The sequence below is a fragment of the Desmodus rotundus genome, chromosome 9, assembly GCF_022682495.2.
Source record: "Desmodus rotundus isolate HL8 chromosome 9, HLdesRot8A.1, whole genome shotgun sequence".
Classification (NCBI taxonomy): Eukaryota; Metazoa; Chordata; class Mammalia; order Chiroptera; family Phyllostomidae; genus Desmodus; species Desmodus rotundus.
In genome coordinates this window covers 52291893-52316219 of record NC_071395.1, presented here as the reverse complement: position 1 = coordinate 52316219, position 24327 = coordinate 52291893, and the positions used below count along the sequence as shown (strand labels likewise).

Genomic DNA, 24327 nt, shown 5'->3' with positions numbered 1-24327 from the left:
CAGAGACCTAGTCTGGGGAAAGAACTGTCCATCCTGGCTCTCAGGAAAGCACCCGTGCCGCAGGCTGTCAGCCAGTGCCACCAAGCCCTCCTGTCCCTGTGGCTGTGCAGGTCCTTCCCCAGTGCCAGGCCAAGATCCCTGTGCCCTCCTCCAACCTGCCTGCTCCATTTGCTTCACAGGCAGCTCCAGCCCTTCAACTGTCTGCAGGCCAACCTCTTTTCTTTCCACCCCTCTCAGAACACTGAGCCTCTGCAAAGTCTGCCCCACAGGCCTTGTGATGTGAGCTCCACCTCCTCCCCCAGTGTGCAGAGTCTGGGACACGTGGCATTGCCACCCTGTATTTGGGGCAAACTTCAGAACCAGCAGAGAGGAAAAGCAGAGGCAACTCAACATTCTGAGACCCAGCAGGAAGAAGAAGTAGAATCTGGAAAGCTGGGAGTCTCTCAGCCTCCATGCCCAGCACTCAGGGGCATTGCCTGGTCTCCACAAGGGGATGGGACCCTCCTGGGCCTTTGCTCAAACAATTCTCTCAGACTGAACACTCTTCTTCCCACCTCATGCACCTGCATAATGCTTACTCATCCTTCAAGTCAGCCTAGATGTCACTTTTTCCAGGACACCTCCCATGAATACCCCCTACAAAGTCTCAAACCCTGCCCTTCCTCTGTACTCCCCAAATAATACCAGGCACAATACTCTATCACTGGGTCTCCTTCTCTCTCTCTCTCTCTCTCTCTCTCTCTCTCTCTCTCTCTCTCTCTCTCAGTACTGAGAACTCTTTAGAGGAAGGGACTATGCTTATTCAAAAGAGTACCCTTCATGCTGATTTGGCAACAAGCACTCAATAGGTGCTCAACAAGTGCTTGAGGGATGAATGAAAGTTTGAGGTGGGAGACTTGATGGGGAGGGAGTTGACACCACCCAGGGGCTCCTCTCATGTTGTCCAGAGATGCCCTCCCCAGCTTATACCAGCCTTTTCTTCGGGTGGCCATCGCCCCTTGCTCCCCATAGGCTTGAGGTTGGGCTGGACTGAAGGGAGTGGCACAGACCAGGGGAACGCAGTGGGAGAAAGAGCGAAGTACAGCCAGGTCCATTAGCCCAAGCGAGGGTCTCACTCAGAGCAAGAGCATGGCTCCTGTTGTCCAAGCCCAAGGGGCTGAGACACCCAGCCCAGAGACCAAGGCAGAGGCCACCCAGGGAGTGAAGGGGCTGCCTGAGGAGCAAGAACTGGGGTCATGGTGTACGCCATGCTGTGAGGGCGTCTGCATGCTCTAAACTGGCTTGGTGACTTAGAAAGTGGTCCATTGTCCATCAGGGGCCTGGATTCCGTCCTCACTTTATGTGATGTCAGACAATTCCTGCTCCTCTCTGGGCCTCAGCTTTCTCATGTGCAATGTTAGGGACCTCCAAGATTCATTCCAGCACCGACATCTAATATGGGTTCCTAGCACGGAAGGCCTGGATTTTATCATCCATCCTTTTCATCAGAGCAGTTCCTGACCCTGACTGGGACTCGGCAAAGTATCAGCTGATGGCTGCCAAGGCTGAGAGCGGAAGGAGGAAGTATTTGGGAGTGGGGGGGGATGCAGAGAGAAAATCTAATTCTGCAATCATCCCTGACTGCAGTTTCCTTACATGGCGAGTCACAATATTGGGACCAATTCAGCCACAAAAAAAATTCTAGAATTTCAGGAGAGATAGGGAATAATCAAGGACAGGCTTGGAAAGGCCAGCCAGACACGTCTGGAAGCAGTTGGCACTGGATTGTTAAAGGGTAATGGAAGGGCATCTCTGTCACAACCCCCAAGGTGCAGGATGGTGACAAGACAGAAGAAAGCCAAGGGAAGAAGAGTCCCCAGATATGGGCGGAGATGTGGGCAGCAGCAGCTCTCCTAGTAGCAGCCACCAGGAACTGGCTGTGTGATTTTGGGCAAGGAACTTAGCCTCTCTGTTCTTCTGTTGGGGATAACAATATTGCTTGCCCAAAGACAGGAGGCAGCAAAGTAATCTTCTCATGGCGCCTTTGAGGGCTGAGACCAGAGATTGTGTGATCCTTCTAACTCTTCCTCCACTTATGTCTGCTCCCCACCCCTGCCCTCCAACAGACCTATGCTTAGCACCCCCGCATAAAATGGGGCCCAACTCCATTTGTGCCTGTGCTACCTGGGCCGTGTATAGGGAGCAGGTTGCAGAGAGCACATGGGCAAAACTGGGGTGGGGGGCAGATTTCTGAGAGTCTAACTGGCAGGGTTGGAAAATCGGTGCCCACTTTGGCCCTGGTGCCCAGTGGGTGTCCTGAAGAAATGAACAAACAGGGTGAGGCAGTAAAAGGAACACAAATGAGAATTCGCTTGGTATCCACAAAGCCCAACCGGAGCCTTGCAGACTTCTACAGACACACTGTGGATGGGCAGGGCTGCTCAGGGCAAGAACCGAGGAATCCACCCCCAACCGTCTGGCCAGAGCCTCTACAGGTAGGCATATGAGCACGCAGAACCCTCTGCCCACTCACCCACTCCCTCTACCCTGGCCTGGCCTCTGGGGGAGCTGCAGCTGGCAGAGGCCTCCCTATAGTCGATGCTGCAGCTTTGTAGCAGCTCTTTGTTCAGCAGAAAAATGGGAGCACTTACGTGTTTAAGAGCTGCCAACACCACCACCACCAACGCTGTGGGGGGTGGGGGGGGAGTGCATGGCCCACCCCACTCTCCTGGGGTGCTAATTTCTTAGGACAAGACGGAGACTTTGGAAACCCCCACTAGGCAGGCCTACATAAGTCAAAAAGTTACAAGATGGGGATAAAAGTACACCCCTAGCCACAGTCTGTCTGGGACTAGGCACCTTCGCTTCAACAAGCTGTGGGCCTGAGAGAGGGCAGGCCCACTTCTGGAGCCCTGCAGAGCTGCGAGGGAGAAGCTCGGAGGAGGCTGATCACCCCAAAATAGACTTGTTTTTTTTTCTCAGTTTTTTCATGAGGCACTGGCACCTCTTGCAACATGGGAAAAAATAGCCTGGCTGTTAACAAATAACGATTATAAAAAGCCCCAAATGTTCCCCATACGTTTTCATGTGCCTGGGATGCTCAGGGGGAGGGGGAGCACGCTGGAGGAGGGGCAGGGGTGGTGCATGTCCAAAAGCCCCCAGTCTGCTCTCTCCTGACCCACGTCACCCCATGGTAGCTGGTTCCACTGCAGCTCACAGGGATGATAGTTGATGTTGGGAATGGGAAAGTTTCCTGTTGACCTTCAGAAGTGGTCTGTTGTGAGTGTGGATTACTGTTCACTGCTTCCAGGTACAGGAACACAGGGCACAGAATAGGGTGTCTTAAAAGCAAATCAAGTGGCAATGAGGCTGGTTTAAATTAGGCTGCCCCGCCCTGACCAGTGTGGCTCAGTTGGTTGGGCGTCATCCCGCAAAGAGAAAGTTTGCCTTGTCGGGGCACATGCCTGGGTTGCGGGTTCACTCCCGGTCCAGGCATGTACGAGAGGTAGCTGATCGACGTTTCTCTCCCTCTCTTTCTCCCTCCCTTCCCCTCTTTCTAAAAATAAATAAGTAAAACTTTAAAAAAACACATAGTAAATTAGGCTTCCCCACTAGGTGGACATGGTTTGTTTAGTAAATACTTAGAGGGCCTAGGGTTGTTGTCAAAGTCAGCTTACTCTGAACTTCAACCCACCTTGGGTATTGCTGCATGTCAGTAACCAGAGGTGAGTTGAGGGTTGCAGCTGCTTTGGACTCACATTAAAGGGTTTTGTGGGTCCATCCAGAAGGTACCTGGTTCTCACCTGCACCCTGAGTCCCCCTTGCAGGGCTCCAGGCCAGACCCGCCCCTGCATCCTTTGCCCGACCCTGGAACCTTCGTGGTTCTGGGACTCCAGCAACACGGGAAAGAGAATGGTGTAAAGAGTGCGGGAGTGAAGTCTGGAACCAGGTCCCCATCCCCTCGGGGTCCTCAGTAAAGTCAGGAGGTTGACCTGGAGGTGTCTGAGGAGCCTCTGGCCCTGGTTTTTTATAACCAGAGGAGAAGACCGCCCCCAGCTCCCCGGAGCTCTAGGCTCCCCATGGAGTCTGGGATCAGTCTGGGACCCACTTCACCCACCTTCACAGGCCCCCTTTCTTGTCTCCTCCTTTCCTCCTTACCTCTCCTTCTCCCTTCTCTCTGTCTCTCCTATTTATTCCTTTTCCTTCCCTTACCTCCTGCATGGAGATTTCTATACGAATGCACACACGTGGCTCTGGCGTGGTCAAAGAGAGGAGGGTGGCAAGCAGGCAGACGGCCAGGATGCTGGGGACTCTAATGGGCATTATTCAACCCTAGATGAGCAGGTGGTCAGAGAAGACCAGCCTGAAGTTTCCTGAGGTGGTGACAGTGGGGAGGGACCAACAGGACAACTGCACTGTCTGTGGCCTTCTTGGGCCCTAAAGCCTTCTCTCAGTCTCCAACCAGCCAGTGAGCAGCCAGCTACCCTGTGGCAACTGCAGCCCCTCCAGGGGCGTGGCTGAGAGAGGAGAGGCTGTGCAGAGGGGCCGGTGTTCCTCATCCCAGCCAAAGCAGTGCTTTGCAGGCCAGTCACTCCCGGTTTCCCAGACCCCTGTGGCAGGGCATGAAGTGAGATTCGGAGAAGCCAGGCAGACCAGGGAATGGGTACCGGGACACAGAAGGTAGAGGAGCTGGTGCTCAGAGCTGGGAACTTCCCATGGAACAGGCCAGCCCATGCCACAGCCTGTGACACAGGTCCCTGGACAGAGTGGCTGGGGGGCAGGTTGTTGAAACTTGGCCTCTTGGAAACACAGTCCAGGGTACCACCAAGGCCACTGAACATATGCCTCAACTTAGTCTGGCTTACCACAGTTCTGGAAAGTTCTTGGTCACCCTACCTTTCTCCCAACCTACCCTCTTCTTCCAGCTAGGGGACTCCCTGAAAGCTGTCTGGGAGCCTGTGCAATGGGTGGCATCCTAGAGCTACAGGCAGACATGAGAGGGAACCCATGCTGTCGTCTCCATACCCCACAGGGCATGGGCAGCCATGGGCAGCAGAGTGGCCGGCACGCAGAGCTTACATGGCTCCAGCCGCCATTCTCCATGTGCAGAGCTGAGGACCTGGGTCCAGGTACATGGAGGTTTCAGTCCAACTTTGCTCTTCTTTCCAGTCAGACCTGGCCAAGAACTGTCAGGTTGTCAGAGTCCTGAGCACATGCTGCCTCCTGGGCCTGCGGTGACTGTGCAGCAGGCAGAGAGGGCTTGGCCTGCTGACAGCCCCACCAGGCTGAAGGCACCTGACCTGCCTGTGCAGCCAGTCTGCTCGCCTGTCCTGGGTCTCCAGAAAAAAGGAGCCACTTTTGCTTATTCATTCATTTATCCTTTCTTCCACTGATCCCATGCCAGACACTGTGCGGGTTCTAAAATGACAACGATGCCATCCCAGGCATCGAGGATCTGAAGTTTAACAATAATAATTGTTAGGTGGTCAGTGACATGGGCTGTGAAAGGGTTCACAAAGAGAAGAAAGTGTAGAAAGTAAAGATTTTATTCACTTTCCAAGAGAGGAGAGGGGCATGGTGTGAAAGACTCACCAGCATTGAGGGGTGGGGCCTTGAGGTTTTACTGGATTATAATTGGATTAAAAAAGGGTGGGGTTGCTGTTGTGTGGCCTGTTGCGGGCCACAGTTTGTTGCCTGTAGCTGTAGGAAGTTGTGAGTCACACACGTTCTGTTCTTGCTTTCCAGTAATTTTCAGTCCTGCGGATAAGCTCAGAAGAGTAAATCGGCAGTCATGTTTAACGAGGACATAGACCTGCTCGGTAAATGGTGCCGTGATAGCAAATGGTACTGACTTTGTCCTTTCAATAACAATTATTATTATTTATAGACAGTTTATTACATGCCCAGTATTGAACTATACATATTACTATATTTAAACTTGCTAACGATACTATAAGGAGGTACTATTGCTACCCCCATTTGGTAGGTGAGGACACTGAAGCTTCAAGACGTGATGGGACTTGCCAGGGGCACAAAGCAGGCTGCCCCAGATCGAGGTTTCTCATCTGGCTGCTGGCTCAGAGCCTGTTGGGGGAGGCAGCATTTTAAAGCATTAACATGTTGATGAGCCTGGCGACTGAGCCCTGATTTTCAAGCATTATCGTGTTGTCCTTTGTTCGTATGAATACAACCCTCCTTATCTCACGGATGAGAAAACTGAGGCCCAGAGGAGAAACCAGCCAGGGCAAAGTCACACAGAAAGTCTGTGGCTGTTGTCAGGCCCAGTTCTATGGCCCCGGTGCCAAACTTTACCTCTGGGTTTCAGTTTCCTCATGTATGAAACTAGCAGGTTCTGTGGGATGATCTCCCCCAGTTTTGAAATTCTGACTGTGTTATGTTATCACGTGATGTCATAATCTGCCTTCAGGGAGGGTCAGCAGGAGCTTCATGGCCATAGGGACAGAGAAAGCAGAGAAACAGGAAGAAACCGGCTGAGACTTGTCTCAAAGCCCTGTCCCAGCCCACACCCTCCACAGTCCTTTCCCCATAAAGAGTCCAGAATGTGGAAATGTTTTCATGCCTCAAGGCATGGGTTTCTAACTCAGTTGATGGAAAAGCTAACATATATTATATATGTATATATATATTTACATATACATATATACATTATATATACACATATATATGCATACGCACACACACACATATCTCCAAACAGAAGAACCAATGAGTCTTGAGAGCTGGAGATGAGAACTTATGCTCAAAGGTAAGGGCACAGGGAGAAGACATAAAATCACTGTACCTTAGAGCCCAGGCAAAGGTCAGCTGTCAAGGTGGACAGCTGGATCCTTAATCAGTCACCTCATTTGGCCAAGCTGACACCTGTGGGAGGGCTATGCCCAGCTGAGCAGGGACACCCTCAGGTCCCAAGAAATCTCAGGCTCAGCCTCATCCCTTTCTAAAACAAAAGGAGCTCCCTCACTCAGCTATTGGCAAGGAGGTGACAGCGGGTGGCCCTGGGATCTCTGTTGCCTGGGGAGGAATTCCTGGAGCAAGCCTGAAGGTCCTTGGCCAGGTGTGACTAGAAAAAGGAACAAAATTGGGTGGGCTGGGGCGAGAGAGAGCGAGAATCAGGGTTAGGGCGGCTGCTCAGTTTCTTTTTGGAGAAATGGATCCTACTGCCTGAAGGATAGGGGCAGGCGCTCCAGGTGGTGACAGCTGGGATGTCACGATTCCCTGGCCACAAACAGTGTCCCAGGCCAAGGTAGTGGGAGAGAAGGCATGAGGGAACAATATACGGATTTTAGGGGCTGGAGTCTGAAGCCAGCCCACAGGGGGCCAGGTAAGGGACACAGTTACTGTATCCAGGGGTGGGACCAGCAGGCCAGCCTCCTAATCAGTTTCCTCCCCACTCAGGGCTGTGCAGAACCCAGAGCTGAGCTACTGGAGGCCTTGTTACCATCTTTGGACAGGCGAGCGATCTACCTCCACTCCTCCAGAAGGCAATTGCTCTCTCCACCCCTTTCCCAGACTGTCTTTGACCTCTTACCTCCCCCCACTGCCATGGCTCAGGACTTACAGCCCACCCTGACCCTTCCAGCTGCTTTGCTGAGAAATAAAAGGCTCTGTGCCAGTCGGCTAGGCGGGCCCCTGGGAGTGCACAAAAGGGGCAGGGCCAAGGGAGATCCTTAGCAGATTCTGGAAGCAAAGCCCTCACATGTTGTCCAGCCCTAAAAAGTAACTTCAGTCAGAAGACCCATCAGCCAGGTCAGGGAGTTGGCCTGTCAGTGACATGATGCCTTGAGGTCTAGCTGCTACCCTACTCTTTGTTAGGGCAGAGCTGGCCTGCAGGGGGCGCTAGAGAAGCATGCGTTCAGCATCATCTCAGCTCCCTCTTAGCCACACTTGGTGACCATGATTGTTTAGGAAGATGCAGAGGAGTAAAGGGTGGCAATAAGAAAATGAGTCTGTGCCTCCATACCCACACCAATGATTATAATCAGGATTTTTTTCAAATTAAAAGCACCTTTTTTTTCTTGTTTTTAGAAGATTTTATTTTCTTTTTAAAGTATACTTTATTGATTATCCTGTTACAGTTGCCCCATTTTTTCCCCTTTATCTCCTCCACCCTGCACCCCCTCTCTCCAGCATTCCCCACCCCCTTAGTTCATTCATGTCTATGGGTCATACATATAAGTTCTTTGGCTTCTCCATTTCCCATACTATTCTTAACATCCCCCTGTCTATCTTGTACCTACCAATTATGCTTCTCATTCCCTGTATCTTTTCCTCCATTCTCACCCCTCCCCCTCCCCCTCCCCTCTGGTAATCCTCCATGTGATCTCCATTTCTGTGATTCTGTTCCTGTCCTAGTTGTTTGCTTAGTTTGCTTTTATTTTTTTAGATTCAGTGGTTGATAGTTGGGAGTTTGTTGCCATTTCACTGTTCATAGTTTTGATCTTCTTCTTTTTCTTAGGTAAGTCCCTTTAACATTTCATATAATAATGGCTTGGTGATTATGAACTCCTTTAGCTTTACTTTACCTGGGAAGCACTTTATCTGCCCTTCCATTCTAAATGATAGCTTTGCTGGATACAATAATCTTGGATGTAGGTCCTTGCCTTTCATGACTTGGAATACTTCTTGCCAGCCCCTTCTTGCCTGTAAGGTCTCTTTTGAGAAATCAGCTAATAGTCTTATGGGAACTCCTTTGTAGGTAACTGGGTCCTTTTCTCTTGCTGCTTTTAAGATTCTCTCCTTATCTTTAATCTTGGGAAATGTAATTATGATGTGCCTTGCTTGGTGTGTGCTTCCTTGGGTCCCACTTCTTTGGGACTCTCTGAGCTTCCTGGACTTCCTGGAACTCTATTTCCTTTGCCAGATGAGGGAAGTTCTCCATTATTTTTTCAAATAAGTTTTTCAATTTCTTGCTCTTCCTCTTCTCCTTCCAGCACCTCTATGATCCCAATGTTGGAATGTTTAAAGTTGTCCTGGAGGTTCCTAAGCCTCTCCTCAATTTTTTGAATTCTTGTTTATTCACTTTGTTCTGGTTGAATGTTTATTTCTTCCTTCTGGTCCGAATTGTTGATTTTGAGTCCTGGTTTCCTTCCTTTCACTGTTGGTTCCCTGTATATTTTGCTTTATTTCACTTTTCATAGCCTTTACTTTTTCCTCTGTTTTGTGACCATACTCAGCCATTTCTGTGAGCATCCTGACTGGCCAGTGTTTTGAACTCTGCATCTGATAGATTGGCTATCTCTTCATAGTTCTTTTTCAAGAGTTTTGATCTGTTCTTCAATTTGGGCCATATTTCTTTGTCTCGGCACACTAGTTACGCTGTAAGGGGTGGAGCCTTAGGAATTGCCAGGGTGGGGCAACCACATCACTTTGTTGTGGCGCTGCATGTCGGGGAGGGGTCAGAGAGGGAATAATGCTGCTTGCTTGGTTCAGTCAGCTTTCAGTCACTTCTCCCACTACCTACAAGTAAATTGGGCCCTTCTGGTGCTGATTCCTGGGTGGGTGTGTTTGTGTATATTCTAGGACCCTATGGGTCTCTGCAATGAACTCTCTTGTGAGGCTGGGAGTTTCTCCCGCCATTGCAACCCCCACAGATTTTTACAGCCAGAGGTTTTGAGGCTTTCTTTTCCCACGCTGGGATCCTGGCTTGTGGGGTCTGTCTTGCTCCCTAATTCTTCCTCCTGGTTTATCCATAAGCAAATGTGGGACCACCAGCTGCCACCTTGTCTCACAGTCCTCTCTGCCCCAGCTACCCAGCTCTGCCCCTCCTACCAGTCTGAATTAATGTTTCTTCTTTAACTTCTTGGTTATCAGACTTCCATATAGTTTGGTTTTCTGGCAGATCTGGTTGTATTTTGTTTTTAAATTTGTTGTTATCCTTCTTTTGGTTGTGTGAGGAGGCAAAGTGCATCTAGCTATGCCTCTATCTTGGCCAGAAGTCTCTAAAAGCACCTTTAAGAAGACAACAGTACATCCTGACCATATAGGCTTAGGAGTTTGGAATCCCAAGTCAGACTGTCTGAATTCAAGTCAAAGGGATTCACTCACAGGCTTTGGTTTTGCTGCATGTTTCCTTTTGTACTCATTAACATTTTTTAAACAATGTACCATGTGGTACATTAAAGTATTACAGACATCTAAGCTATGGAAGATAGTAAAGACCCAGACAACTGTGAACCCCTTAATCAACTGAAAAAGTATAATACAACCAATAAATTGTGTGGGTGAAGCTACACGTGAGTAACTCCCCATCCTTACCTGCCACCTCTCCAACACAGGGACCCCATTCTGCATTCCATGTTTGTCATTTCCTTGATGATTTAATATACAGCGTCTGGCACAAATAACGCCCCTTTTTATTACAAAATATTTTATTACAAAATCATAAGCATGTAATTCTGTAACATAACAATATCACACTCAAGCACTCCATATGACATTTTAGGTGAAATGTTCAAATTAAAACTCTAAATTATTTCACCCATATTATTACCCTATCAACCGCACTCAAGCAAACCTTACTTCTGCTGGACCCTGTATGTTATAACTCCACCTGTAATTGATTTGTACCAGTTGAGTTTTTTTGCTTGTTTTTGTTTTTAAGAAGAAACAGTATTTTGGGAGTTCCGGCCAAGATGGAGGTGTAGGTAGACACACTGTGCCTCCTTGCACAACCAAAAGAAGGACAAAAACAATTTAAAAACAAAAAACAACCAGAACTGACAGAAAATCGAACTGCACGGAAGTCCGACAACCAAGGAGATAAAGAAGAAACATTCATCCAGACTGGTAGGAGGGGCGGATAGGACTCACAGCAATGTGGCCTGATCCAGAGACGTGGCGGATTGTGGGATGAATGGGTCAGGCAGTGTGACCGCTAGCAGCCCCCACAGCCCCACATTCATGCACAGATAAACCTGGAGGAATGGCGGGGGAGTGAAACAGACTGCGCAACCCAGGGCTCCAGCTCAGGGAAATTAAGCCTCAAACCTCTGATTGAAAACACCTGTAGGGGTTGAGGCGGCAGCAGGAGAAACGCCCAGCCTCATGGGAGAGTTCATTGGAGAGACCCACAGGGGCCTAGAGTGTGCACAAGCCCACCCACTCAGGAATCAGCACTAGAGGGACCCAGTTTGATTGTGGGTAGTGGAGGGAGTGACTGAAAACCAGCAGAGAGTGGAGTAAGCGCCATTGCTCCCTCTTGGCCCCTTCCCCACGTACAGCGTCACAGTGCAGCAACCAGCGTTATCCAGCCCCAGTGAACACCTAAGGCTCCGCCCCTTTAAGTAACAGACGCGCCAAGACCAAAAAAAAAATGACCCAAATGAAAGAACAGATCAAAGCTCCAGAAAAAATACAACTAAGCAACGAAGAGATAGCCAACCTATCAGATGCACAGTTCAAAACAGTGGTAATCAGGATGCTCACAGAATTGGTTGAATTTGGTCGCAAATTAGATGAAAAAATGAAGGCTATGCTAAACAAAGGAAAATGGACAGGGAACCAATAGTGATGCGAAGGAAACTGAGACCCAAATCAACAGTGTGGACCAGAAGAAAGAAAGAAACATCTAACCAGAAAAGAATGGAGCAACAAGAATTCAGAAAAATGAGGAGAGGCTTAGGAACCTTCAGGACGCCTTGAAACGTTCCAACATCCGAATTATAGGGGTGCCAGAAGGAGAAGAGGAAGAACAAAAAATTGAAAACTTATTTCAACAAATAATGAAGGAGAACTTCCCTCACCTGGCAAAGGAAATAGAGTTCCAGGAAGTCCAGGAAGCTCAGAGAGTCCCAAAGAAGTGGGACCCAAGGAGGAACACACCAAGGCACATCATAATTACATTACCTAAGATGAAACAGAAGGAGAGAATCTTAGAAGCAGCAAGAGAAAAGGACACAGATACCTACAAAGGAGTTCCCATAAGACTGTCAGCTGATTTCTCCAAAGAGACCTTACAGGCAAGAAGGGGCTGGCAAGAAGTATTCCAAGTCATGAAAGGCAAGGACCTACATCCAAGATTATTGTATCCAGCAAAGCTATCATTTAGAATGGAAGGGCAAATAAAGTGCTTCTCAGATAAGGTCAAGTTCAAGGAGTTCATCATCACCAAGCCCTTATTATATGAAATGTCAAAGGGACTTATCTAAGAAAAAGAAGATAAAAAATATGAACAGTGAAAATGACAGCAAACTCACAGTTATTAACAACCACACCTAAAGCAAAAACAAAAGCAAACTAAGCAAACGACTAGAACAGGAACAGAACCACAGAAATGGAGATCACATGGAGGGTTATCAATAGGGGAGTGGGAGGGGGAGAGAGGGGGGAAAGATACAGAGAATAAGTAGCATAAATGATAGGTGGAAAATAGACAGGGGGAGGGTAAGAATAGTATAGGAAATGTAGAAGCCAAAGAACTTATAAGTATGACCCATGGACATGAACTATAGGGGGGGGAATGTGGGAGGGAGGGGGGTCAGGATGGAGTGGAGTGGGGGGGGGAATGGGACAACTGTAATAGCATAATCAATAAATATATTTTTAAAAAATAAAAAAATAAAATCTTAAAAAAAAGAAGAAATAGTATTTTATTTTAAAAATATTTCCCTGGTTCTATAGTTCACAGATGTTCACTTATAAATATTATTAATAATTGCAGCAAAGTTGGAAAATATAAAAAATTTAAAACCACTACAATTTTCACCACTAGTAGATGGAAATTTTAAAATACATAATCAGTAGCATACTATATGTATAGCACTACATATATAGCCTTTTTTTATATCTTATCTTTTCTGAGCATACAGTTTCAGAGTAGAACATTCAGACAGTGAAAGTAAATAAAGTAAAAATACTATGTGTTTCACACTGCTCTGAACACGCTCAGTGTGCCTCCCCACATTGTAACTGGTTATTCAGGACCAAACTTCTGCATAGGAAAAAAGGTTCCAGATCATGTCCATCACCCCAGCCAGTGCGAAGGCTCTCCGGCCATATCTTTGGTCAGGAAGAGACTTGTGTGCACCCCTGAATAAGCATAACATGGAAGAGGGCACTTTCAACAACCGTCAACAATGGAACCTCATTCCAAAGAACCCACATAAATTCCAGGGGAAAAATTGTGCTATTGAACATTTAACAAACCATTCAAGGTATGTAAAATCAGTTCCTTTCGTGATAAATGCTATGCCTCTACCAAAAACCTTGTTTCCCTTAGGTAGAAAATAAAAACGTGCGTTATGACCAAACTCAAGTTGTATTCCACCCCCCCACATTCTGTTCATGCTTTTCTATGGCCAAACTATTACCCTCAGAGTTTCAGCTCTTTTTGGTGAAACTATTTGAACTCTGTTTCACTGGATTGGTGTACAGTACTCTACATATTGGTGCAAACATATCTACATGTGATCTATATTCCCATTCATGCATGTGGCAGGCAGGACCAATCATCCATGCCCACTATTTTCTAAAGGGAGGTTGCAAGGCACCCACAATCCACAGGACAGTGTCCATCCCAATGGACTGGAGTTTGCAGAAGATCGAGTCTCATTTGTTAGGTAGTTCCACCCGGTACATAAGAAAGACTTGAGACTCATGGAGTAACAGTAAGGGCGTGGCTGGTGGGGAAGGAGGCAGTGCAGCAGAGCCACCCACCCACAGGTGGTAAGGCCAGGAGACTGGGGGAGAAGTTCCAAATAGACATTGCCTTGTTGCCCAGGGCCTCCCTTCGCCTGAATGATAACAGAGATGATGGCAGACTTGTGGCCTCTGAGTTGCCTGCACTGGGGTGTGTGGAATGGTACCAGTGCAGGACCAGATCACTGTGAGCCATGGGAGGCTTCTCCCCTCTAGCTCTGCTGAAGAAATGCCCTGGGCAGGTCCCAGCCTTAGCCCCTCTGTGACAGACACCCCCATGTAGAAACTGGGGCCCTTAAATCCCAGTGGGGAGGCCTGGGGTTGGCGGGCGCGGGCTGAGGGGAAAGTGGCGGGATGTGGGCTGCCTGGGCAGAGCAGCATGGCGTTGCTGCAGCTGGAGCTCAGCTGACTGGGCGCAGCGCCAAGCCAAGGCCCTAGACTCCTCTGGAGAAGCTGGCACTTCCCAGCGACAGCATGCCAGCAGGAGTGGGACCGCTGCTCATTCTGCAACCTCTGGGGCGCAGATGCAGCTTCTTGAGTGGCAGGTAAGAGGAGGAAGGAGCAAAGGTGACTTACCTTCTGTCTCTTTACACCTTCCTCTCCCCCTCTCCCACCCTAAACCACCCCAAGAAGGAGCCGGCACCAGAGGCAGCTGGGAATTCCTGGCAGGGACTAATTGAACTGAATCTGGTTAACAGAAGACTCAGCTCTCAAAACCAGCTGACGTGGAACAATGTCCAGCGGTCTGCCCCAGGGAGGAGAGCCTCTCCTGGCTCCATCTGAGCAACGAATGAGGGGGAGAGAGGGGAGGCTGCTGCCCGCTAGGCTCTGGAAGCGGAGGGTTGCTCTTCCAGACCTGCCCCAGGCCCTCCTCCAGGCTTTTCTGTCAGCTGTGAAACTGCACGGGTTTGAGAACAATTGTCGCCACAGTCAGAGTTAAAGAGCCCTTTCACTTATACCAGTGGTTGAATCAAATCCAGTGGCACACAGTTATTGAATCAGTTATGGCAGGCACCGTGCCAGGCCCTGGCAATTTGCTTTTACCATAGGAAATGAGAATGCAAGGAAAAAATATGTTCTGACAAGCAGACCTTTTAGATATCCTGCAGTAGAATTCTGGGAAATACATTGATAAATCTCAGAGGACAACCGGTAAGGAGTTTAAAATCGGAAAAGCTGTGAACAAATTTGTTTGCTTTAATGGCTACAAACACGATGTGTCACACTGGAAAGAAGGAGCAGCTTAGAGCAATTTAGTGGTTTCTTTTTATTGGCCATGGTAAAAAGAGAAAGTTAAATACAGGAGATTGGAACAAATTTTTTTAAATGTTGGGGTCACAGCTATGGAGTGCGGTGCACTTAATGTAATCAAGTTGAAACACAAAGTTGTAATTTGGGATTTCTAAAGTACCTGGGCTTCACACAAAATCATTAGAAGATTAGATTCCTCAGAATTTAGAGCTCTCATTTTCAGTATCCACAGAGTTTGTTTTTAAAGAAAACTTGGTATTGGACGTTAGTTCAAACTTTCGCTTTGAAGATAGCTAGGATAACAATCGAAATGTCCTGATTAAATGAACTGACCCTTCTGTTTTTCAGAATTATTAAGGAATTTGATGATTAAATGAATTTTTATTTTTCTTCTCACTGGTAAGATAAACACACAGTTTTCACTGTCCTCATAAATATTCTAATGTAACAATTGAGCATTTAAAATCTGAAGGATTTTAATTTACTAGTAAATTTTTTTTTACCAAATAAAAATAGGCAAAAGGAACACATAAATGTAATTTATTTTAGAAAAGAAAAGAAATATGGAAACAAACTTTTAAAAATTTCTTTTCAATTACAGTTGGCCTATAATATTATATTAGTTTCAGATGGACAGCACGGTGATCAGACAGTTGTGTGTGTTACAAAGCGATCTCCTCATACGCCTAGTACCCTCCTGGCACCACACATAGTTATTACAACATTATTGACTGTATTCCTGACTGTGTACTTCATATCCCGTGACTGTTTTTATAACCGACAATTTGTACTTCTTAATCCCTTTCACATTATTTGCCCATCTCCCCAACCCCCAGCCATCTGGTGACCATCAATTTGCCCTCTGTATCTGTGAGTTTATTTCTGTTGTGTTTGTTTGTTTATTTTGTTTTTTATCTTCCACATATAAGCAAAATCATATGGTATTTATCTTTCTCTGTCTGACTTATTTCACTTAGCATAATACCCTCTAGGTCCATCCATGTTGTCACAAATGACAAGATTTCATCTTCATGGCTGAGCAATATTCCATTGTGTACATGCACCACTTCTTCTTTCTCCACTCGCCTATCCGTGGGCACCTGGGTTGCTTCCCTATCTTGGCTATTGCAAATAATGCTGCAGTGAACATAGGGGTGTATATGTCTTTTCAAATTAGTATTTTGGATTTCTTTGAGTAAACACCCAGAAGTGGAATTGCTAGATTATATGATAGTTTTAGTTTTAATTTTTTGAGGGAAATCCATACTGTTTTCCACAGTGGCTCCACCAATATACAATCCCACCAACAGTGCATGAGAGTTCTCTTTTCTTCACATTCTCGCCAGCACTTGTCGTTTGTTGATTTATTAACGATGGCCATTCTGACAGGTGTGAGGCTCTATCTCATGGTGGTTTTAACTTGCATTTCTCTGGCAATTAGTGATGTTGAGCATCTTTTCATTTGTCTATTGGCCATCTTTATCTCCTCTTTGGAGAAATGTTTATTCCAGTCCGCTGCCCACTTTTAAATTGGATGGTTTAGTTTTTTCGTGTAAAGTTGTATGATTTTCTTATATATTTTGGATATTAACCCCTATTGGCTGTATCATTGGTAAATATGTTCTCCCATTCAGTAGGTTGTCTTTGATTTTGCTGATGGTTTCCTTTGCTGTGCAAAAACTTTTTAATTTGGTGTAGTCCCATTTGTTTATTTTTTTCTTTTGTTTCCTTTGCCCAAGGCAACATATCCAAAAAAAAAATATTGCTAAGAGTGATGCTGAAGAGTTTCCTGCCCATGTTTTCTTCCAGGAGTTTTATGGCTTTAGGTTTTACATTGAAGTCTGTAATCTATTTTGAGTTTATTTTTGTATATGTTGTAAGAAAGTGGCCTAGTTTCAGTTTTTTGCATTTATCTGTCCAGGTTTTTAATACCATTTATTAAAGAGACTGTCTTTACCCCATTGTATATTTTTAAGTATATTTTATTGATTATGCTATTACAGTTGTCCCAAGTTTTCCCCCTTTGCCCCCCTCTACCCGATATCCTCCCCACCCCCTTAGTTCATGTCCATGGGCCATGCATATAAGTTTTTTGGCTTCTCCATTTCTTATACTATTCTTAACATCCCCCCTGTCTATTCTGTAACTACCATTTATGCTTCTTAATCCTTGCACTTTTCCCCCATTCTCTCCCTATGCCTCCCCTCTGATAACCCTCCCTGTGATCTCCATACCTATGATTCTGTTCCTGTTCTGGTTGTTTGCTTAGTTTTGTTTTGTTTTTTAGATTCAGTTTTTGACAGCTGTGAATTTGTTGCCTTTTTAGTGTTCATAGTTTTGAACTTCTTCTTTTTCTTAAATAAGTCCCTTTAACATTTCATGTAATAAGGGCTTGGTGATGATTAACTCCTTTAGTTTTACCTTATCTGGGAAGCACTTTATCTGCCCTTCCATTCTAAATGATAGCTTTGCTGGATACAGTAATCTTGGATGTAGGTCCATGATTTTCATTACTTTGAATACTTCTTGCCAGTCCCTGCTTGCCTGCAAAGTTTCTTTTGAGAAATCAGCTGATAGTCCTAAGGGAATTCCTTTGTAGGTAACTCTTTTCTTTTCTTCTGCTGCTTTTAAGATTCTCACCTTACCTTTAATCTTGGGTATGTTCTTCCTTGGGTCCAATTTCTTTGGGACTCTCCGAGCTTCCTGGACTTCCTGGAAGTCTATTTCCTTTGCCAAATTGGGAAAGTTCTCTATCATTTTTTCAAATAAATTTTCAATTTCTTGCTCTTCCTCTCATCCTCTGGCATCCCTATGATTCAGATGTTGGCACATTTGAAGATGTCCCAGAGGCTCCTTATACTATCCTTGTTTTTTTGAATTCTTGTTTCTTTATTCTGTTTTAGTTGAATGATTATTTCCCCCTTACGTTCCAAATCACTGATTTGAATCCTGGTTACCTTCCTTTCACTGTTGGTTCCCTGTAGATTTTTCTTTATTTCATTTAATGTAAACTTCATTTCTTCCTTTATGTTGCTGTATTCAACGAGTTCTTTGAGCATCCTTATCACTAGTGTTTTGAACTCTGCATCCAATAGGTTGGTTATCTCCATTTCATTTAGTTATTTTTCTAGGGTTTTGTTCTGTTCTTTCATTTGGGCCATATTTCTTTGTTTCCTCAATTTGGCAGCCTCCCTGTGTTTGTTTCTGTGTAGTAGGTAGAGCTGCTTCGACTCCCTGTCTTATTAGACTGGCCTATTATAGAAAAGACACCTGTAGCACGTGTAAATTGTGTGGGGCGGGGCCTTCAGTGTTCACCAGAGCAGGGCAACCCGCCTCACTGCTTTGTGGGGAGAGGGCTTGGAGAGAGGACAGTGCCGCTGCCTGGCTTTTGGGGGTTTGCCCAGCACTTGCCCCGTCTCCAGTCACTTCATCCACTCCCTGTACATGACTGGAACCCTTCCAGCTGTTGCCCTGGTGCTGAATCCCAGAGTGGGTGAGTTTGCATATGTTCTAAGTCCGTGTGGGCCCTTTAAGTGGCATCTCCTGAAAATCTGGCAGTTTCTTCCGCTGTCCCAACCCCCATTGGTTTTTACACCCAGAAGTTATGGAGATTTATCTTCCTGGAGCTGGAAGCCAGGGCTGTGCTGTCTGGCCTGGGCCTGGGATCGCTCACTCTCAATCTTTCAGTCAAGGTATCCCTCCTGATTTTTACCCACCACATGTGAAAGTGGGATCACCTGTGTCTATGCCACCACTGCCGCTGCTGCCTCTCCATGCCACACCGCATCTCCTCACCTCTCTGCCTGTCTCCATGTCTCTGCCCCTTCTACCTGTCTGGATGAATGTGGCTTCTTTCAATCTCTGGTTGTCAGATTTCCATACAGTTCAGTTTTCTGACAGTTCTGGGTGTTATTTGTTTTGAGATTTAGTTGTAATTATTTCTGTGGTTGAATGAGGAGGCAAAGTGGGTCTACCAACACATCCATCTTTTTTTTTGTAAAGATTTTTATTTATTTATTTTTAGAGACAGGGGAAGGGAGGAAGAGAAGGAGAAAAACATCAATGTGTGGTTGCCTCTCATGTGTCCCCTATTGGGGACCTGGCCCCCAACCCAGGCATATGCCCTCATTGGGAATTGAACCGGCAACCCTTTGGTTCGAAGGCTGGCACTCAATCCACTGAGCCACGCCAGCCAGGGCTATACCTCCATCTTGACTAGGAGTTCCTATTGTATATTCTTGTTTTGTTTGTTGTAGATTAATTGACCATATAGGCATGGATTTATTTCTAGGCTGTCTGTTCTGTTCCATTGGTCTATGTTTCTGTTTTTATGCCAGTACCATGCTGTTTTGGAGACCATAGCCTCAAGTATACTCTGTGATCAGGTCGTATGATACCTCCAACTTTGTTCTTCTTTCTGAAGTGTGCTATGGCTATTTGGGATCTTCCATAAGATCTTCCATAAGTCTGTGGTTCCATACAGACTTTAGGATTATTTTCTAATTCTGTGAAAAATTCCATTGGTATTTTGACAGGGATTACATTGAGTCTGTAGATTGCTTTGGGTAGTATGAACATTTGAACAATGTTAAGTCTTCCTATTCATGGGCATAGTATATCTTTCTGCTTATTTGTATCTTCTTCAATTTCTTTCTTCAGTGTCTTATATATAATTTTCTGGATACAGGTCTTTTACCTCCTTGGTTTACTTTATTTCTAGATATTTTATTCTTTTTGATACAACTGTGATGGAATTGTCTCCTTAATTTCTCTTTCTGATAGTTTGTTATAATGTAAACAATGTTTAAAAATGCAACCAATTTCTGAATATTAACTTTGTATCCCGTTACTTTACTGAATCCAGTTATTCATTCTAATAGTTTTTGGTGGCAATTTAGGGTTCTCTATATAGCATTGTGTCATCTGCAAATAGTGATAGTTTTATTTCTTCTTTTCCAATTTGGATGCCTTTTATTTCTTTTTATTGTTTGACTGCTGTGGCTAGAACTTCCAGTGCTAGTGGTGAAGGTGGACATCCTTGTCTTGTCCCTGATTTTAAAGAAAAAGCTTTCAGCTTTTCACCATTGGGGATGATGTCAGCTGTGGGTCTGTCATATATGGCCTTTGTTGTGTTGAGGTATGTTCCCTCTATCCTCATTTTGATGAGAGTTTTTATCATAATGGATGTTGGATTTTGTGAAATTCTTTTTCTTTATCTATTGATATGATCATATACTTTTTACCCTTCATTTTGTTTATGTGGTGTATCATGTTCATTGGTTTGTAGATATTGGACTAACCTTGCACCTCAGGAATAAAGAACCCCACTTAATCACAGTGTATGAACATTTTAATGCATTGCTGAATTTGGTTTGTTAATATTTTGTGAGGATTTTGCATCTGTTTATCAGGGATGTTGGCCTGTAATTTTCTTTTTTTGTAGTATCTTTGACTACTTTTGGTATCAGGGTAATGCTAAAGTTGTAAAATGAGTTTGGAAGCCTTCTTTCCTGTTCAGTTTTTTGAAATAGTTTAAGAAGGACAAGTATTAATTCTTCTTTGAATGTTTGGTAAAATTCATCTGTGAAGACAACTGGTCCAGGACTTTTCTTAGGAGTTTTTTCACTATTGATTCAATTTTGTTAGCAGTTATTAGTCTTCTCCGATTTTCTGTTTCTTCCTATTTCAGTCTTAGGAGACTGTATGTTGCTAGTAGTTTATCCATTTCTTCCAGGTTGTCCAATTTGTGTGCATATAATTGTTCATAGTATTTTCTTACTCTCCTTTGTATTTCTGTGGTGTCAGTTGTTACTTCTCCTCTTTCATTTCTGATTTTATTTATTTGCATCCTCTCTCTTGTTTTCTTGAAGAATTTGGCTGAAGGTTTATCAATTTTGTTTATCTTTTCAGAGAACCAGCTCTTGGTCTCATTGATCGTTCCTATTTTTCTTAAAGATTTGATTTATTTATTTTCAGAGAGAAGGGAAGGGAGGGAGAAAAAGAGGGAGAAAAAGCATCAAAGTGCAAGAGAAACATCAATCAGTTACCTCTTGCACACCCCCAGCTGGGGACCTGGCCTGGAGCCCAGGGACGTGCCTTGACAGGGTATCAAACCGGCAAGTTTGCGGTTCTCAGGCTGGTGCTCAATCTGCTGAGCCACACCAGCCAGGGCTCTATTGTTTTTTTTTAACTCAATTTCATTTATTTCCACTCTGATCTTTATTATTTCCTTTTTTTCTACTCACTTCGAGCTTTGTTTCCTCTTCTTTTTCTAGTCTTTTTAGCTGTAAGGTTAGCTTGCTGACAATTTTTGCAACAGAGATAATATGAATATTCTTGACTAGTAAACCCAGGTAGAATAAAGTTGTTTATCTGCACGATAGTCAATGCTGATAACTCCAAAGACATGAACATTTTAATTAAACTAACAAACTTAAACTAGCCCTTATTCATTGAAGATGATCTTAGATGGTATAGACTTGAAAAAATACTTGGGTTAGTCTCTATCTCACTGAGAGTTTAGAATGTCTAATCCTTTCAAGCACATTCCTTCAAACAAATCAATTTTATTTATTAAATTAATGTTAACAATACCATCTGGAGGTATAAAAATACTTCCCATTTATAGCGCATGTAGACATACACTGGCAGATGCAGAGACCTTGTAGCGTGAGACAGGTGCAACAACACAGACTCACTGGTTTCAAAAAGCACAGCTGGATCTAGTGTGCTCCTGGCAGATGGCATAAATTAATGTTACCTGTTCAGATGGCCAAAGCTTTCAAAATAATAGTTATGGAGAAGACACTCTAATGCAAGCTGTGGCTAGATTTTGGGCGAGGTTGATTCTATAGCTACTTTTACTTTTTAAAAAATCTTTTTTCCCCTTCAGTCTTAGGAACTGGGGTTGGTAAAGACAGATGGGCTTTGAACTGCTTCTAGAGCTGCATTTTTGGTTCACACAGATTTGGAAGAGAAGGACAATTGCTCTCAATTCCTCAAATGACATCATGGGTTAACCTACGTGTCCAGATGCTTCATCCCTAATTTGCCTTTTCTCCCCTTTGGGTATATAGTTTTACTTTAGTTTAGGGGAGAAGGCTTTTAACAAATTCCTATCAGGCTCTTGAATCTTCAGCTTCCAATTTTGCCAAATTTCTGATCAAAAGTTGTTAAGTCCTTTTAAATATCTTGTCAAGTTTCAGCTGGGACAAACAGTAAAACATCCAGGTAAAGCTGACATAACTTTTAAAACATAAACCCTGTTTAAATTTTCTAATTTTCATAATCTTGTCTGTCCTTACATTTCCATATCTTTTAATCTGACAGCAGCCTGAGTCAGGGCTTGACCAATGGGTTTTGGTGCCACAGTTCATGGAATGCCCCCATCAAGAAGTCCTGCACATTTCTCTTTTCTATCCCCTGACTGTTGTACCCACTCTTGTGTAAAAGGGCTTTGGGTCCCCAGTGAGGGGTCAAGCCAAGATCTTTACAATTTTAACATCAGGGGACAGCTGTCTGGAAACAGGGCCTTGGCTCTCAGCAGAGAGGAGGGGCCAGAGGTTGAGGTTTGGGGCCAGCAGCATGGGGCAAAGAGGTGTCTAACTGGTGGCCCAGGATGGCTGTGAATGCAGCCCAACACAAAATCATGGATTTCCTGAAAACATTATGAGTTTTTTTGTGTTTGTGATTACATGCTGCAATATATATATAATGTGTGGACCAAGTCAACTCTTCTTCCAGTGTGGCGCAGAGACGCCAAAATGTTGGACACCCCCGGGGACCCTGAAATCAGACCTCTATTTCCTGGGATATGATAAAAAGAGGCTCACAATAGAAAGCCGTGCTCCAGGAGACACCCCCATTGAAGAGGGATGAGTGGGGTGCTTCGTGGGAGACTCATTTCTGTTGTCATTTTATCCACGGCCTCCAAAGTGGTGGGAACTCCAAAGTGGCACCTGTTTGTGCGCAGATGGCTCCCAGAAGCCCTTTCTCTCCCCCTGCTGGTCATGTGATTTAATTATTAACTCAGGAAAGAGAATTTCCTATGGAGGGGAATTAAAACTCTTGTAACTTTTCTCAGGGCCGGACTCATCTTGACCGTCCTGGTAGATTCTAGGCTTAGGAGGAGCCTAAATTTCTCCCAGCCCAGTGCCGTGAGACCTGGGGGGCAGCAGCTCAGATGTGCGCAGTAGGACGGGGGCCTGGGCCTGCACCTGTTACGGGTGGGCTGTCCAAGCCTTCACTGTCCGTAATGGCATGCCGACGAGGTCCTAGGCCTCTGAGTCTCAGCTCCTAAGCTGTGGGCACCAGCTTGTCTGGTTTGCTCACCCGTGACACTAAAAAAGCACAAAGAGCAAGCAGGCCACCCTGCACCCTGCAACTTGCCTCTGCCTTGTGACTGTGCTTAATATAGGTCAAATGAAAACAGCTCCCAAAATAGACCTTCTCTGAGAAGCAGCTGGCTTGTGAAATGCTCCACAGAGCAGGAAAAGGTGTGGGTGACAGGAGAGCATAGTTCTCCTCAGGTGTTACATAACCTGGGCTTCAAAACTGGGGCCAAATATCTGCAGAGAAGTGAGTCTGCCCCTGTCCCCACCTCCCCAGCCCCACCCCTGGCCCCGGAAGTAGCCCAACCACTCCGCACATCACGAACTTGCAAAGAGCCTGTTCTGTCCTGGGCATCAGGACACCCCTCAGAGCATCACCCCATCACTCTGGGGAGCTGATCACCCACCGAAGTGATCACATGACTCCTACCAACGTGGGCTGGGAGCACCGGAGTGGGGAGGTGGCTCCCCTGGTGTGTGGGGTGGATTTCACCAGACCCCTGGGTGGGTGTGGGAGGGGTGAGAGCAGTGGTGGGCTGGGGGCTGAGGGTGATAACGAAGCAGAAGGGAGCAGGAACACCTGCATGGGCCCTCTTCTTTTGTCTTTCCCATGTTTGCCTCCACCAGGGGGAGGGGGTTCCCACAACTAAAGAGAGTTGCCTCCCCCAGTGTTTGTTTTCCACTAGCTCTGTGATGGTACAGTGAGGGCTGCCTACAGGGGGAGGCAGGTAGGTGGGGGGTCAGGACTTCCCTGGGGAAGGGACACAGGAGCCTCTGGGAGATATGCCGCCCTTCCGAGTTGTCCCAGAATCAAGGCGAGGGGGTTGGGCCTTCTCCAGCACGTGTCAATCAGAACACTTTGTTTTCTGTATTTTCTGATTCTTTGACAGCAGGGCCTGGCTGATCCTGGAGAGACCGCCCCTCCCAGGGCTAGCCTGTTCCAAGAGGTAGAAGAGGACTGACTCTCTGTGAGCACAGCTTTCAGATGCAAACCAGCCAAGCCAGAGTCCATACCCCTCACACTTCAGGGACACTTCCACTGGAACCACTGTCACCCCAGGGTTGGCACCAGGCAACTTGGGACAGCCCCCATACCTAAACCTGGGTGCTC

The 24327-nt window shown here is 45.8% G+C and overlaps 1 protein-coding gene across 2 annotated transcripts in view; it reads left to right on the top strand.

Annotated features, from left to right (window-relative positions):
* Positions 1–24327, top strand: part of PEBP4 (phosphatidylethanolamine binding protein 4) — a 242414-nt gene that overhangs the window by 3467 nt on the left and 214620 nt on the right. Inside the window, exon 1 of one of the 2 annotated variants that reach the window (XM_045195736.3) lies at positions 14095–14180. The exons of the other annotated variant lie outside the window; for it this stretch is intronic. Within the exon in view, the coding sequence (XP_045051671.1) occupies positions 14160–14180 (21 nt within the window). The 5' untranslated portion in view covers positions 14095–14159. Of the gene's footprint in view, positions 1–14094; positions 14181–24327 lie in introns of those variants that run through there. 2 annotated transcript variants of the gene reach the window in all.